The sequence below is a fragment of the Onychostoma macrolepis genome, chromosome 03 (assembly GCF_012432095.1).
Source record: "Onychostoma macrolepis isolate SWU-2019 chromosome 03, ASM1243209v1, whole genome shotgun sequence".
Classification (NCBI taxonomy): domain Eukaryota; kingdom Metazoa; phylum Chordata; class Actinopteri; order Cypriniformes; family Cyprinidae; genus Onychostoma; species Onychostoma macrolepis.
Window position 1 is genome coordinate 53,166,409 of NC_081157.1, and position 18,424 is coordinate 53,184,832.

Sequence of the window (18,424 nt, forward strand, 5' to 3'; positions counted from 1 at the left end):
GATGCTACCACCCCCATGCTTCACAGTAGGGATGGTGTTCTTGGGATGGTACTCATCATTCTTCTTCCTCCAAACACGTTTAGTGGAATTATGACCAAAAAGTTCTATTTTGGTCTCATCTGAGCACATGACTTTCTCCCATGACTCCTCTGGATCATCCAAATGGTCACTGGCAAACTTAAGTCGGGCCTGGACATGTGCTGGTTTAAGCAGGGGAACCTTCCGTGCCATGCATGATTTCAAACCATGACGTCTTAGTGTATTACCAACAGTAACCTTGGAAACGGTGGTCCCAGCTCTTTTCAGGTCATTGACCAGCTCCTCCCGTGTAGTTCTGGGCTGATTTCTCACCTTTCTTAGGATCATTGAGACCCCACGAGGTGAGATCTTGCATGGAGCCCCAGTCCGAGGGAGATTGACAGTCATGTTTAGCTTCTTCCATTTTCTAATGATTGCTCCAACAGTGGACCTTTTTTCACCAAGCTGCTTGGCAATTTCCCCATAGCCCTTTCCAGCCTTGTGGAGGTGTACAATTTTGTCTCTAGTGTCTTTGGACAGCTCTTTGGTCTTGGCCATGTTAGTAGTTGGATTCTTACTGATTGTATGGGGTGGACAGGTGTCTTTATGCAGCTAACGACCTCAAACAGGTGCATCTAATTTAGGATAATAAATGGAGTGGAGGTGGACATTTTAAAGGCAGACTAACAGGTCTTTGAGGGTCAGAATTCTAGCTGATAGACAGGTGTTCAAATACTTATTTGCAGCTGTATCATACAAATAAATAGTTAAAAATCATACATTGTGATTTCTGGATTTTTATTTAGATTATGTCTCTCACAGTGGACATGCACCTACGATGACAATTTCAGACCCCTCCATGATTTCTAAGTGGGAGAACTTGCAAAATAGCAGGGTGTTCAAATACTTATTTTCCTCACTGTATATATATATATATTAATTTTTTTTAAATTAAAAAAAATAATAAAAATGATTGTTTTTTATTTTATTTACATATCTCATGACTTAAGTGCAATGCGTCTTTTCCTCGAGGGGCACTGTTTGATACACAACGACAACATGATATTTCACTCATAATTACCGCAGACATAAGACAAAGGAATATCAAAAGCAAAAATTGAACTGGTTTGATTGGCTTTACTGCAGAGCAATTACTGTATGCTGTGAAATATAAATGCCACTGTCATTTGGTGGTGGATGTGGTGAATAAGCTGCCGGTGATCAAAATATTGATTTTGAAGCCATTGAAAACGATAGCTTTGAGAATATGGTTGAGGTCGTGAATATGAGTCAGATGCTGGATGTACTGTGGAAGTGCACTCTGACGATGACAGCGATGGTAATATCATCTGCTCAAATTGAACCCTTCCAAGTTTCAAAAGGTAACGAAATATGCTTTATTCTTCTGGACTTGTTCTTAAAATATCGAGAGATTTTTTTAAATTATTATTTGGCTATTGCAGCAGTTAGAGATTCACCCGTGCTGGATATAGGTGGATATAGGATATAGGTGCGGGTCTCTAAAGACAAGAATATGTAATCATGATTGGCGAAACATTCATGCATTTAAGGGCTAGTTTATTTATATGATCATCATCATTCATTACATCACATTACCTCTGTCTTCGTACTGTTTTTCTTCTTCTTCTCTTATTTTTTTCTTCCCTGAGCACCAGAGGGCTTCGGCTTCGGTCTTTGATCACAATCAGGTAACTGACGTATGTGGAAGTGCCTCTGCGCGGGGAAAGATTGATCGTGCGTCGAACCGAGGAGAGCAATAAAATAGCTCTTTTTGTGGGACGATCGCTTTTTTTGTAATATTTTACATTTAGAGTATTGAAGTAATATTGGTAATAAAAAAAATAAAAAATTTTTTTTTAAAACTTCACTCATTTTGGTGCCCCTAGGGATCGGCCCCTAGCATTTGCTATGCCACGGGCCCTGCCCTCAAACTATCCAAGGTGTATATGACTTTCTTCTTTCAGACGAACACAATCAGAGTTATTTTAAAAAATATCCTGGCTGTTCCAAGCTTTATAATGGCAGTGAATAGGGCAGGGGTGCCCAATCCTGCTCCTGGCGATCGACTGTCCTGCAAAGTTCAGCTCCAACTCTAATCAAACACACCTCACTTTAATTTTCAAGCGATCCTGAAGACCTTAATTAGTTGCTTCAGGTGTGTTTGATTAGAGTCGGAGCTGAAATTTGCTGTAAAGTCGGATCGCCAGGAGCAGGATTGGGCACCCCTGGAATAGGGGGTGAGATTTTGACGGTCATTCACATTTGACTTGCGTTAACTTCTGTGATATAGTGCACACTCCTATGATGTGCTACGCAAAACTACGCATTCTAAGCACATGAGTTGCGCAGCACATCATAGGAGTGTGCACTACATTACGAAAGTTAACGCAAGTCAAATGCGTATACGTATGACTCCAGAAGCTAGTTGTTTTGCTTTATAAAGTTTTAAATAAGGATATTTGTCTTACACAAATGCATTGATTCACTTCAGAAGGCCTTTATTAACCCCCTGGGTTCGAAGCCCACACCAGTGTGGTCTGTCTCGTATTTTCTTATTGACCATGAAAAGAACAAAAAATACGCCATAATTTTTGATCGCACAGATTAGGGCTGTAGCTATCTAATATTTTAGTAATCGAGTATTCTACTGAAAATTCCATCGATTAATCGAGTAATCGGAGAAGTACTTTTTCTTTACTAAAGAGCAATACTAAATATACAAGAAAAAATAAGACAGGTCTCTTTAAATGAACAAGTAATTTGTTTCCTTTTTTACAATTTAATTTTATTGCTGAAATTGCATAAATTAATAACTGTGAAAACTAAACCCATTTAATGCATTTAATTACCATATTACATTCAAAATGCAAATACAAATATATATAAAAATCCATTTCAGATTACTTTAAAAAAGGTAAACATAGTACAACCTAAAACTCGACATAAATCAAAATAATAGTAATAAAAAAATAAAAATAAAAAACAATGTGCAAATGTTTCAGCCTAACTACAGCTCAGGCTTGACATAAGCCTTTACTGTCTTCTTAGAAGGCTTTGTGGCTTTTGTAAGAGGCAAAAATTAGTGGGCAAGAAGCTAACGTGGAACAAAAACAAGAGTCCATACACAACATTTATTAACACATTTTTCAGCAACATGAATTTAAAGTTATTTGGAGAATAAACCCTCTTAAATGTCTCTCTCTGCATACTGGCGTGTGTGTGTGTGTAATCCTTTAAAGGAGCATGTGGTCGCAAACACAGTGCTCTGTATGTAGTTAAAGTAAATCGGGCCGAAACCGACAATTCTGGATGTGCTTGGTTCGAAAACCGAAAATGCTTTGTAATAATTATTTATTTATTTTATTAAATAATATAAAGTAATTTTGTAAGACTTTTTCATTTAACTCAATTTTAATGACAAGGAATTTTAAAAACACAAACCAATAAAATAACCACACTTTTATTAAAAAAAAAAAAATTGGACAGAAAATATATTAATATTAAACATCAATGTATAATTTGTATTCAGTTCTATGCAACAGAATCAGACATAACAGTTCTTGTTGTTGTTGTTTTTGACTAATTATCCAAATAATATATAGTCCTGCCAACAGGGTTTTTCCTTTCTCAAAATGCGGCAGAGGTGGTACGACCCTGATCATGTGCACACAATGTACCCACCCTTCAACTGGCTGAAACAAACACTTTTTACACGCAACATATTTTAGGTGTTATAATAATTATAGCTATAATTAAAGAATTACAATTATAAAGTTAATTTTTATTTTCTCTCACCTAATGTTTTATTTATTCTTAAAATAGCCTTATGAAATGTTTTCTTTTTCCTCAGAAATTCTGTGTTGTGTAACTGGTTATGAAATGAAGGCATAAAACATTAATTTCATTTCTTTAATTGATTGAAAATTAAACTTTTTGGCAAACAAAGGGAATTTACTATTAAAATTAAAACATGGACGAAATGTTGTGTGATCATTCCTTAAAAAATAAAGTTTTCATAATTTTAGTAGTATGTACATTCTGCTCAACAATAGTAATATTTCTGCTGCAATGTCTTCAAATTAAACCGGACATTTATTTTGACGGGTTGCCATGAATACCTTTAAATTTCTGTGTGAATATGATATGACGCTAGTTTTACTCAAATGAAACGGTGAAACGCTCATGAAGTGACTCTCAGAGCAGTTCTGGAGATGTTGTTCATGTCTTCATTGAGATGGCAGATGCTGAAATCACCACGAGCGTCACGCGCACTTCAGTCTGTGTCAAGTCAAGTCAAGTCACCTTTATTTATATAGCGCTTTTAACAATACAAATTGTGTCAAAGCACTTAACAGTATCAAATTGGAGGATAGAGTTTCAGTAATGTATAATGATAAGATTAAACACTCAATTTTCAGTTAAAGGCATTTCATTATTGAATTCAGAGATGTCATTGTCTAGCTCAGTTTAGTTTAAATAGTATCTGTGTAATCAAATCGGCGATAATCGCTAGAAATTAAGTGTCCCCAACTGAGCAAGCCAGAGGCGACAGCGGCAAGGAACCAAAACTCCCTCCGAGACAGAATAGAGAAAAAAACCTTGAGAAACCAGGCTCAGTCGGGGGCCAATTCTCCTCTGACCAGACGAAACCCGCAGTTCAAAAGTTTATATTTCTATTTTAATTTTGTTGCAATTTCTAACAATAGTAGTATTATGTAGTTAGGTATTTTATTATATTTTAGTTATTTTGTTATATTTTTTAGTTTTATTGTATTTAATCGAGGTTTTCGCTGGGGATATGTCTCTGGGTCTCATCTGGGTGTCCTGGTCTCCGCTGACGATCAGGGCTGTAGACATCATCTGATCATAGGAAAGAAACAGACAAATATTAGCGTAGATGCCATTCTACTTACGATGTAACTAGTACATTGTGTGTTATGGGGAGTGTTCCCGGTTCCGGTTGATCTAATTAATGCAGCCTAACAATCCTTTAACGGATTTGAATAATAGAAGCGTATTAGTGTGTTATGTGTAAGCCAGGCTAAAGAGATGGGTCTTTAATCTAGATTTAAACTGACAGAGTGTGTCTGCCTCCCGAACAGTGTTAGGTAGATTGTTCCAGAGTTTGGGTGCTAAGTAGGAAAAGGATCTGCCGCCCGCAGTCGATTTTGATATTCTAGGTATTATCAAACGGCCAGAGTTTTGAGAACGCAGTGGACGTGGAGGACTATAATGTGATAAGAGCTCGCTCAAGTACTGAGGAGCTAAACCATTCAGGGCTTTATAAGTAATTAACAAGATTTTAAAATCTATCCAATGTTTGATAGGGAGCCAGTGCAGTGTTGACAGAACCGGGCTAATATGGTCATATTTCCTGGTTCTAGTAAGGACTCTAGCTGCTGCATTTTGGACTAACTGTAGTTTGTTGATCAAGCGTGCAGAACAACCACCCAATAAAGCATTACAATAGTCTAACCTTGAGGTCATAAACGCATGAATTAACATTTCTGCATTTGACGTTGAGAGCTTTGGTCGCAATTTAGATATGCTCTTGAGATGAAAAAACGCAGTTTTACAGATGCTAGAAACATGGCTTTCAAATGAAAGATTGCTATCAAACAGCACACCTAGGTTCCTGACTGATGAAGAAGAATTGACAGAGCAGCCGTCAAGTGTTAGATAATGTTCTAAGTTATTACATGTGGGGTTTTTAGGTCCGATAATTAACACTGTTTTTTCAGAATTTAGCAGAAAAAAATTACTCGTCATCCAGTTTTTTATATCGACTATGCATTCCGTTAGTTTCTCAATTTGGTGTGTTTCACCGGGCCGCGAAGAAATATAGAGCTGAGTATCATCAGCATAACAGTGAAAGCTAACACCATGTCTACCGATAATATCTCCCAAGGGTAACATGTAAAGCGTGAAAAGTAGCGGCCCTAGCACTGAGCCTTGAGGTACTCCATACTGCACTTGTGATCGATATGATACCTCTTCATTCACTGCTACGAACTGATGGCGGTCAGATAAGTACGATTTGAACCATGCTAAGGCGCTTCCACTAATGCCAACAAAGTTTTCTAGTCTATTCAAAAGAATGTTGTGGTCGATAGTGTCGAACGCAGCACTAAGATCCAGTAGAACTAATAAAGAGATACAACCACGATCAGATGATAGAAGAATTTGTAACTCTAATGAGAGCAGTCTCAGTACTATGATACGATCTAAATCCTGACTGGAATTCCTCACAGATATCATTTTTCTCTAGGAAGAAATATAATTGTGAGGATACTACCTTTTCTAGTATCTTTGACAGAAAAGGGAGATTTGAGATCGGTCTGTAGTTAACTAGATCTTTGGGGTCAAGTTGTGTTTTTTTAATGAGGGGCTTAATAACAGCCAATTTGAAGGTTTTGGGGACATATCCTAATGACAATGATGAATTAATAATAGCCAAAAGAGGATCTATGACTTCTGGAAGCAGCTCTTTTAGTAGTTTAGATGGAATCGGGTCTAACATACATGTTGTTGGTTTAGATGATTTAACAAGTTTATACAATTCTTCCTGTCCCACAGTAGAGAATGAATGGAATTGTTCCTCAGGGGATGTATAGTGCACTATCTGAAGCGATACTGTAGCTGATGGCTGCAAGGATACAATTTTATCTCTGATAGTATCGATCTTGGAAGTGAAGTAGTTCATAAAGTCATTACTGCTATGTTCTTGGGAAATGCCAACACCTGTTGATGCTTGATTTTTCGTTAATTTAGTCACTGTATTGAATAAATACCGAGGGTTATGTTTGTTTTCTTCTGTGTGTGGTAAAGGAAAACGCGTGTCTCTGCCATTCATTCATATAGAGATATGATCGCGTAATATGAGTTAATGCTCATCAGATTGCTTAAATCAGTGGGAAATTAATAGAAATGATTATCCTGTGTATAGAAATATCAAGTAAACATCTATAAAAATATAAAAACCCTGGCAAAGCTATTATTATCAGTGCATGTGAGAAGAGCATAGTAGGGTTGCCCAGTACAGCTGTACTACAGCATGTCACAGCACAGTAACGCTACTGCAAACAGGAACAAGTATACTACATAGAAATTTCTTGTCGGCACGTTATTTGAGCGGACTTAGCTTTTCCGGTGAGCACGAGCGGTAAACGAGCAGAATGCACATTGATAGAGTGGAATATTGAACGGAGCGTCACACGGCGCAGTGATGAGAGTGAAACCTGGGCGGTGCGGCTCGGCATATATTTTCGACGGCCGAAAATTCAGTGCATCCCTAGTAAATGGACTAAACGATTCTTCGAAGCAAATAATTTGCCTCGATGCTTTTTTGTATTCGAATTACTCGGTCCAAATTGGTCGCACTCTAGAGCGCCTGGTTCTCTGCCGGCTCGGTCTCTGTCACCTCTCTTCAGAATTTGCCTCACAACGCATTATGGGAGGCCCTTTGTCTCTCAGGTGTGAGTCACTAAATATTCATGGCCATTGGATGAGGGCATTCTATCACAAAACATGTTTTACAATTGTTAAATCAATATATTGTTTTCTGTGAGCGAGTAAAAAGGGGGATTTTCACATCATTTTGTTAATTTTTTTGGTTTTTCACTAACCACACATAAATGTTGTTTTCTCAAAAACACAAACATGTACATTCATGCTGCTCACATATTATTGTAGCCCAGTTTGTGCTGAATACAGTCTTTAGCCATTAATATGTTTTTATGATACTGAGAAAAAAAAAAAATAATAATAATAATATCAGGGCATGTCAAAACTTCTCCAGGGCCCCCAAACACCCTCAGACCCTAGAGGGTTTAACCTCTTGGAGCTGTGTGAAGTACATTTTATGATCGCTGGATGATTTTTGAGCTTCAAAATCTCATCTCCCATTCGCTACAATTATAAAGCTTGGAAAATGCAGGGTATTTATTTTTTTAATAATTCTGATTGTGTTCGTCTGAAAAAAGAAAGTCCTATACACCAGGATGGTTTGAGGGTGAGTAAATCATGGGGTAATTTTCATTTTTGGGTGAACTAAATTTTTGACTTGTATTTGTCTCTATTCACCTTAGACCTGAAGGTGCTGAAAGAAGAGAGCCAAGAACTGAATGAAAATGAAGAGAAGTACCTGGTTGAGAAAAATCCTGATTTCATAACGGAAGAAAAATATTTTAGCTGCTCGCAGACTAAAAACTCTTCCACACGAAAAAGAGCTCAGAAGACAGGAACTAGAGGTTTCTCCTGCCAACACTGTGGCAAAAGTTTTACTCAAAATGAAACCCTTATAAGACACATGAGAATTCACACCGAAGAGAAACCTTTCACCTGCAAATATTGCGGAAAGATTTTTTCTCATAAAGGAAACCTTAAAAAGCACATACGAATTCACACTGGAGAGAAGCCATACACATGCCAACAGTGTGGAAAGAGTTTCACACAAAGTGAAAGGCTTAAAATCCACATGAGAATTCACACTGGAGAGAAGCCATACACATGCCAACAGTGTGGAAAGAGTTTCACACAAAGTGAAAGGCTTAAAATCCACATGAGAATTCACACTGGAGAGAAGCCATACACATGTCAACAGTGTGGAAAAGGTTTCAGACAAAACGTAAGGCTTAAAGTTCACATACGAATTCACACTGGTGAGAGGCCTTTCAACTGCAAACAGTGTGGCAAGAGCTTCACTGAAAAAGGAAACCTTGAAGGCCACATGAGAATTCACTCCAGCGAGAAGATATTTACCTGCCAACAGTGTGGAAAGAGTTTCACTGAAAAAGGAAACCTTAAAAAACACATGACAGTTCACACTGGAGAGAAGCCTTTCACCTGCAAACAGTGTGGGAAGAGTTTCACACAAAAACAACATCTTAAAGTCCACATGAGAAGTCACACTGGAGAGAAGCCTTATTCATGCACTCAGTGTGGAAAGAGCTTCACTGAGAAAAGAAACTTAAAACTCCACATGAGCGTTCACACTGGAGAGAAGCCTTTCACCTGCCAACAGTGTGGAAGGAGCTTCACAACAGCAATAAACCTCAGGTGTCATGTGAGAATTCACACTGGAGATCACATGTGATCAGTGTGGAAAGAGTTAAAAAAAAAAAAAAATCCCTTAACCTGTCACTTGAGTTCACCCAAGAAGTGTGGAAAAAGTGTCAGCCTAAACCAGGGATCAGCAACATTTATATCATGAAGTGCCATTTTTAAGTTTAAGTTCTTTCTGACGGCATTTACCCCTGGTCTTTTTTTATGATTGGATAGCTATGCAATCAGAGAAAACACATGAATTGACCAGGTACACATGAACTGAGTCTCCACGTTTTGATGTGTGTGGAATGTGAACAGGTACTCCTGTCAGCATTGATAGCCTAGTGCAGGGTTCTCAAAACTCAGTCCTGGAGGGCCACTGTCCTTCAGAGTTTAGCTCCAAAACCAATTAAACACACCTGAACAGCTCATCAAGGTGTAACTAGGCATGCTAGAAACTAAGCCAGGTGCTTTGGAGCTGGTTGGAACTAAACTCTGCAGGATAGTAACCGTCCAGTACTGAGTTTGGAGACCCTTGGTTTTTTTCCTGTTTTTTTTGTTTCTCAAACACGATCAGTTTTACCAGGGATCAACTGCTGAACATTGGGCAGAACACACCACAAAATCTTTTATCGGATTTTGATTATTCGGACGTTTTGCTGGACATTGTAGTTGGCGGAGCAGTAGCACTGTTCAGACGCTACAGGATGCGCAGAAGGCGGAAGCAAGGCGGCGCGCTCATGAAGCTTCGTTAGCGAGGATTTAGAATGTCTGTTGCCTAGCATCCATCTAGCGAATCTCTACTCTCTACCCAACAAAATGGATGAACTTCTTCTGCTCTCCCGGACAAATAAGCATTTTTCTAAATCTGCTGCTCTGTGTTTCACAGAAACCCGGCTGAATGATGCCATTCCTGACAGCGCGCTCCATCTGCTGAACTTTCAGCTGATCAGATCAGACCGCAACACAGAATCAATGGGGAAATCGCGCGGCGGTGGGACATGCTTTTACATCAATGAGAGGTGGTGTACAGATGCAGTCCATTTTAAATGAGCCTTGGCCCACAGGACATGACGGCGCTTCTAGACCATGTTCACATATGGCTTCCTTTTTGCATGATAGAGCTTTAGTTGGCATCTGCAGATGGCACGGTGGATTGTGTTTACCGACAGTGGTTTCTGGAAGTATTCCTGGGCCCATTTAGTAATGTCAATGAGAGAATCATGCCGATGCAGTGTCGTCTGAGGGCCCGAAGACCACGGGCATCCAACAAAGGTCTTCGGCCTTGTCCCTAAAGCCCAGTACACACCAAGCCGACACCGACAAACTAGTGACTACGAAAGCAGACTGCGGGGTCGGTTCACATCGGCAACGTCTGGGTCCAAAGTTGTCCTGACACGCCAAGCCGACGCTCGGCACCCGACGGCCAAGTAGCATGTCCGTTCTGTTCCATTTTCTCACGCACTGGTTCGCCAGCTGAACAGCCAATCAGAATTAACTGATGGGCCGACTGACCGACGAGCTCCGATGCCGATTCAACATGTCGAATCAGCCGAAAAAAAGCCAAAGAGGACCAACTTCAGCCGACTGTGCAGAACACACTGAGAAAACTTAGTCGGCCGACGAACAAAAACTGCCCGTCGGCCGACCATTGGCTTGGTGTACAGACGGGCTTTACGCACAGAGATTTCTCCAGTTTCTCTGAATCTTTTGATGATATTATGCACTGTAGATGATAAGATTTGCAAAGCCATTGCAATTTGATGTTGAGGAATATTGTTTTTAAAGTATTCCACAATCTTTTTACGCACTCTTTCACAGATTGGAGAGCATCTACCCATCTTTTCTTCTGAGAGACTCTGCCTCTCTATAGCCCTATTCAGACGGGACTAGTTTTCTAAACTATGTTTGAGTTTTGATTGTGACGTCTGAGATTTTCATATATCAATTCGGACGGGACAAACATCTCCGTGTTTATTACAGAGGTGGGAGGGTCTGTTTAGGACATCTGGACATTTCAGAGATCACACGCTCTGTATGCGTGCATTGCGTATAGTCATTCTGATTGATTACCATTAGTATAATCACACAAATACTGTGGTGAAGCTAAATGGCTAGTATAGCAAAACCATGTTAATGTGTGGTTACTTTACTTTTACTTTAGTTATTTATTTGTAGTAAACCTGTGTTTAATTTTCATAAAGGTACATATGTAATTAAAACATTATGTAATTGAGTGCAGAAATGAACACAAATAATTTTACCTGACGCTGATATTACAATAGCCAGTCTTAACAGTTTACGTGATCTGGCTCTTGATTTTATTATCAACGTTAATTCATGTTGGCCAAAACACACAAGGAAACACGTTGTGTTAAAAAAAATAAAATCACCAGCTATTACAGACATCGCATTCGGACAGGATTAGTTTTCTCAGAGGATCACCAAGTTTGCTGAAAAACAGTTGGTAATTTGCTCTGGAATTATTACAGAGGTTGTGTGAGAAAAACACAGACGTGGCAGATTCAGACGGGATTAAAATCACCAAGTACGTCTGTGAAACACAAATTTCTCTAACGACCCCCTGTAAAACTAGTCCCGTCCGAATAGGGCTTATGACATCCCTTTTATAGCTAATCATGTTACAGACCTGATGTCAATTAACTTAATTAGTTGCTAGATGTTCTCCCAGCTGAATCTTTTCACAATTCTTGCTTTTTCAGCTCTTTGTTGCCCCCATGCCAACTTTTTTTGAGACCTGTAGCAGGAATCAAATTTGAAATGAGCTCATTCAGTGGATAAAAGTTCTCCGTTTAAACATTTGTTATGTTCTCTGTTCTATTGTGAATAAAATATTGGCTCATGTGATTTGAAAGTCTTTTAGTTTTCATTTTATTCAAATAATAAAAAAAACCTTCCCAACATTTCCAGTATTCGTATTGTAATAGGGAAGCAAACTTATGGCCAAAATTTCAATGTCTCTGTAGCAGCTGGATATTTTGATGCTCACATGCCCATTACACCACTTTGTGTTCATGTATATGAGTCATTTTGGACACATTTTTAGAGTTTTTACTAAAAAAATATTATCCCCCCAGCATTAATGACATATTTAACTTCCTGAAAAACATTTTCCCACCTCAGGCATCAAATCCCTATTATTATTGGTCATTATTTTAAGATATGGGCAATATTAATCTTCAACCCTGTTATGGACACTATGGGAGCTCTCTGAATATGATTATAAAAAATGTATTTGTAATGAAATAAACATTTTCCTGTTAATCAGATGTCCCTCACACTAATTCAGTATTTTGCAAATATAAAAGTTACATAAAATCTCACACTTTTGCTATACTAAAGCCTGAAATGTAACTCTTTGTGACGGCAACCTCATCATTTTTTATCAAAGAAGTGGGTTAACTTCAGAATTTGAACTAAAATCAGTATTCTTATGATTGCTCTGAACATTTCAGACTGAGTTCAACAAACATTAAATTACTTTTTCATAAACTTAAAAAAAATAATTAATAAAAATGTAGGTGTGACGGGGTTGAGACTAGGGTAACGGGGTTGAAAAGACAAATACAGCTTAACTCATAAATAGTTGTTTTTTTTACTAAAATTCTCTGTAAGATTTTCTATAAACACTGTATTTCATTATGTGACCAAGAAAGACAACAGATATAAATTGCAATTGAACTGAGTTTTATTAACCCGAATGCAGGAAAAACAACAATAACATAGTATACATTAGAACATTATAAACTGACTGAATAGGTCATCAAAATAAAACATATAACTTGTATGGCATTCAATATCTGGCCCACACCTCTTTCAAGATCTCCACATGGAGATGGTGCTGAAGCACACAGGCTCTGGTTTTCCACTGTACACCCCTGTACAGTGCATCCAGAAAGTATTCACAACGCTTCACTTTTTCCACATTTAGGTATGTTACAACCTTATTCCAAAATGGATTAAATTAATTATTTTCCACAAAATTCTGAAAACAATACCCCATAATGACAATGTGAAAGAAGTTTGTTTGAAATCTTTGCTAATTTATTAAAAAATAAAAAACGGGAAAAAAAATCACATGTACATAAGTATTCACATCCTTTGCCATGACACACAAAATTGAGCTCAGATGCATCCTGTTTTCACTGATCATCCTTGAGATGTTTCTACAACTTGATTAGAGTCCACCTGTGGTAAATTGATTGGACATGATTTGGAAAGGCAAGCACCTGTCTATATAAGGTCCCACAGGTAACAGTGCATGTCAGAGCACAAACCAAGCCATGAAGTCCAAGGAATTGTCTGTAGACCTCCGAGACAGGATTGTATCGAGGCACAGATCTGGGGAAGGGTACAGAAATATTTCTGCAGCATTGAAGGTTCACAGTACCATGTAGTCTCTGTTACCCTTAATGGAAGAAGTTTGAAACAACCAGGACTCTTCCTAGAGCTGGCCTCCTGGCCAAACTGAGCAACTGATGGAGAAGGGCCTTGGTTAGACTGGTGAACAAGAACCTGATCATCCTCCACCTCCATGATCATACGTGGAGATAGGAGAAACCTACAGAAGGACAGTCATCACTGCAACACTCCATCAATCTGGGCTTTATGCCAATGTGGCAAGACTCAATCCTCTCCTCAGTGAAGACACATGAAAACACACTTGGCACTTGCAAAACAGCACCTAAAGAACCCTCAGACTATGAGTAGCAAGATTCTCTGGTCAGATAAACCTCAACTTCAAGCATCATGTTTGAAGGAAACCAGGCACTGCTCATCACCTGCAGAGTACCATCTCAAAAGTAAAGTGTGCTGGTAGCAGCCTCATGCTGTGGTGCTGTTTTTCAGCGACAGGGACTGAGGGAGTCGTCACAGTAGAAAAAAAGCTCAGTGCACCAAAATATTGAGATGGCATTAATGATAATGATTCAGAATCTCAGACGGGCAGAAGGTTCACCTTCCAACAGGACAACAACCCTAAGCACACAGCCAAGATAACAAAGGAGTGGCTACGGGACAACTCTGTGAATGTCCTTGAGTGGCCCAGCCAGAGCCCAGGCTTGAACCCGACTGAACAACTCTGGAGAGATCTGAAAACCAAAGCACCGATGCTCCCCATCCAACCTGATGGAGCTTGAGAGGTTTTGCAAAGGAGAATGGAAGAAACCGTCCAAAAATAGATGTGCCAAGCTTGTAGCATCATACTCAAAAAGACTTGAGGCTGTAAATGCTGCCAGAGGTGCTTCAACAAAGTATTGAGCAAAGGTTGTGAATACTTATGTACATGTGTTTTTTTTTTTTTTCAGTTTTTTTTTTTTAAATAAATTTGCAAAGAACTTTGTTCACGTTGTCTTTATGGGTTATTGTTTGTAGAATTTACTTAACACTGAGATGTGAAAATCTAGGCAGAACACACGTGCACACACACACACACACACAGCTTTAACATGGACATTACTACATTCAACATATGCATGTGGTATAAGATTCTTGATCAAATATAATAATTAATTTAAATTACTGGATAACTTCAGAACCAAAGTGTTAAAAACACAACATTAGAAGCATCACAATCTCACAACCCCATTATGATCAAATAAATAATGGGGTTGTGTGATGGGGTTGTGATTTTTTGCTCAAAACGGCCCCTGCCTTAAATGTAGTGAGAGCACATAGTATGCATGATATTGAGAAATCATGTATATTGTTAAAATAACAAAGATAATTTTCACAAGTAATAGTTTTCTATCTTTATTTGATGTAACAGGGTTGAGTCGTTAAGCTTGACAATCACAATATCACAGTACTAAGTTATATTTATAAAAGAAGGTATATTTAAAAAAAAAACATTACCAGCAAAAAAGCACAGATAGATATTTATGAGAATAGCAAAATGTATGGTCTTTTTTCTAATTTCATTATTCATATTCATATCATATTCATATCAAGTACACTTTCATAGAGAACCATGACAAAATAGGTGGTGTCAACTGAAAAAAACAAGGTAATTTCTAATATATAGATAAAATGTATGTCATGTTTTTAAACCTTATTAAAGGAGACATTTCAATTAATACAAAAAGATTTTAAAAATAGATTTTGGTGACCCAATAGATAAAATACACTTAAAAATGTCAGAGGGACTCAAATCATACCGGTTTCGTGGAATCAATCAATCAATCAATCAAACTTTATTTATAAAGCACTTTAAAAACACCGAAGTGGACCAAAGTGCTGTACAGAAAAGAAAAATGAATTTGACTCATATAGCGAGTTCTCTTCCTCTACGCTTCCCGTAAGCTTTAGTGTCTATATCCGCCCTGACTGTGCTGAAGCTGGGTAGCTCCACGTTAGCATCCGGGATGCTAGTCGTGAGCCACTTTTCACAGAACAGTGGGGATTTCTTTAAGACTGCAAGGGAAGCTCGGCTTCCCCTATAATGTCAAAAACTTAATGGTCAAATATGTACTATTGTGTTAACATTTTATTGACTAAAAATGCATTAGAACACGTTCATCTTGAAGATGAGTTCGTTCAGAATCAGCTACATATAGCAGGTCGCTGACTCGATTTCCTTCTCATTCATTCCCATAGCTTCAGTGTATTTCTCTGTTGAAGCCCAGCGTCCATTGACTTCAATGAGGCTGCTCTGAACAGTTTTTTTCAGTGCTTCAAAACTAGTCGGTCATTGGATAAATGCTGCGATTATGTCCCGCCCCCGGACGCTCAGCGTCTCTGGGGGTGAATGGAGGAGTGGGCTGGACTCCGGGCTTCTGCGTGATGATTGGACGGTCTGTCGAAAGACTGCATCTCCTTTTGATTGACAGCAATTTTGTACTATAAAAAGTCGCTGACGCTGAAGCTATTCGAGCTCAGTCCCATAGCGGCTTTGCACTTGGTTCTTATCAATCATTATGTATATTTTTTATTCATTTATAATGTTATGTTTTAATATACATGCTGCTAACTCGGAAATTTCAAGATATGCGAGCAAAAACTGAGAGCAAGAGTGCTGTTTTTGTTTCGTTTGTGTTCGAATCCAAATCCGCGTTGTCTTGGGCGAATCACTGATTCACTGAGCCATTCATAAAAACAGTCATTTGATTCGCTCCTGAAGGATTCAGCAGTTTTGAAAGAATCATTTGAATGACTCAGTGATTCAATCACGAACTTCTGCCACCTGCTGGCCGTTTTTAAGTTTCCCGTCTAAAAGTAGGCATATTACATTATTTTCCAACATATTTCTATATTCAGAATTTAGTATTTAAAACATTAATCTCATAACATTATTTATGCAATTATAAATACAGTCTAAATGAATAAATGCCACATCTAAATGTCACTTCATGCAGCTTCTGTGCAGTGCTAAGATGAGTTTTGTTTAGATCATTTCATGGATAACAATAGCCAGTCTTATTGTAGTCTTCAAATGTGGGTATAGTCTTATGTTTTAAAATCACTTACAGAGGAAGTTTGGTCCCATCAGGCTAACATGACAGTCACGACTTTACAACACACATTACATTACATTACATATTTCATGGCACACTCGTTTTATGCGTTTTTGGCGCCACCTATTGTTGTGGGTGTATTACTGACATGTCAAAGTCTAGACCCTGAATATAAGACGACCGCGTTTTTTCAGATGTATTTCCAAGAAAAAAACATCGTCTTATATTCGGGACAATACGGTAAGTATTCAGAGAATAATATTGTATGTTTTCACTTACATCTATTTATTTATTAAATTTTGATTCATTTTGTAGAATTGAATTATAAATTAAGCTGGTATAGTATCGTAAGACATTTTTATGGTATTGTGACAACCCTATTATACCACATTCCTAGTTTCAGTTTAACCTAATTCCCACATTTCCTCCGTCGAGTTTAATATTTTTTTTTTTAGATTGTTTGTTCATTCATTCCTTCATACAGTAGGCTAGCGTCACTGGAAAAGACGCCGAGTTGGTACAACAGGGTCACAGAGCATTTTCTTGAAAAGGAACGTAGGGCAGAATTTACGTATAAATAAATGGACAATTTTTATGATGTAGACCGAAAATGAGCTTCCCCTCTTTGAAAGACCAGCAGCCGCCACTGTCACAGAAGCACAACAAACGGCACTCTCTGTAGATCTTGACATTTTTCACCAGTGCAGCCAGATCGTCGATCTTGTTCGGCAGTGAGTTCACATTCCCCTTAATCACAGAAGGTACCGTAGGCTTGTATCACCATTTCTTCCTTAGCTGCTTAACCTTTAGCTTAGCGCCAGCTCTGCAGCCATGATACGTTGATTTCTCGAATAAATGAGTTTCAGCATATAAGAATCCATATCCATAGGATAAATGATAATCAAAAACACAAAAAATCCATATCCATAGGATAAATGATAATGATAATAAATGTCACTCACGGCGGCGCCGGAAGATGATACTGAAGATAATACACATCTTTTGGTCCTGACATGCCCTCTCCTCCTTTTGGTTGTCTGTTTTCAAATTTTCTTTCAGCTATTTCCTCGTTTAATATTCATCCCTCTCCTATCATTGGGCTATTTGGTGTCCTGCCTACTAATTATTCTTTGCCCCCACTGTTTTGCTGATTTTATTGCTTTCCTCACATTGCTGGACAGACGACAATTTTTTCTTAACTAGGAAATTTCCTAACCCCCATCACACTCTTGGTGGATTAAAGACACACTATATTTCATTAAAAACTTGAAAAAATAGACTTTCTTTTCACTGGCCGAGTACACCATTGTCTAACATTCGGAAGCCCTTTGAAGCTTACATACAAACTCTGCAAACTCTTAGTTTGTCTGATTAAGCCCTTTTCATTCCAGCTATAAATTTCATTTCTGTATTGATTTGTAGAATTCAGTTTTAAGTACACCTAATACTTTGTCTCAGTATCTCCTAATTTTCCATTATCTTCTGATGACAATGTACTTACTTAACTACTTCCACTGTTACTTTCTCTTTTATCATTGCTATTTTTAAATGTATTTATTTATTTACTTATATTATTTGTAGTTTTTTTCACCCTGAATGTATTTTAAGAACTCATAAATCTCATATATATTATGTGTGTGTGTGTGTTGAATCATTTACAGAATCTCACCTATTAGATGTAGTTCAAACTCTTTCATTTCTAGTTTTTTTAAGCACACCTATGTATTTTGTATGTATTTCACCAAGAATTTAACTCTGAACATCGTTGATATGTGCATGTAAATATATTTGCACATTTCTGATTTTAGCGTGATTTTATTTTTCTCCTCCCCCTCTATCTATAGTAAAAATAGATTGTGAATTTACTT

At 38.0% G+C, this 18,424-nt stretch overlaps 1 protein-coding gene across 3 annotated transcripts in view; it reads left to right on the top strand.

The window, feature by feature from the left end:
* The window catches only part of LOC131536533 (gastrula zinc finger protein XlCGF8.2DB-like), a 61,580-nt gene extending 49,628 nt beyond the window's left edge, over window positions 1–11,952 (top strand). For 2 of the 3 annotated variants that reach the window (XM_058769532.1, XM_058769531.1), the window contains one exon: window positions 8,127–11,952. In XM_058769532.1, the coding sequence (XP_058625515.1) occupies window positions 8,127–9,133 (1,007 nt within the window). In that variant the 3' untranslated portion in view covers window positions 9,134–11,952. Of the gene's footprint in view, window positions 1–1,010; window positions 1,728–8,126 lie in introns of those variants that run through there. The other variant, XM_058769533.1, reaches the window with a different exon arrangement.
* The last annotated feature ends 6,472 nt before the right edge of the window (window positions 11,953–18,424 follow it).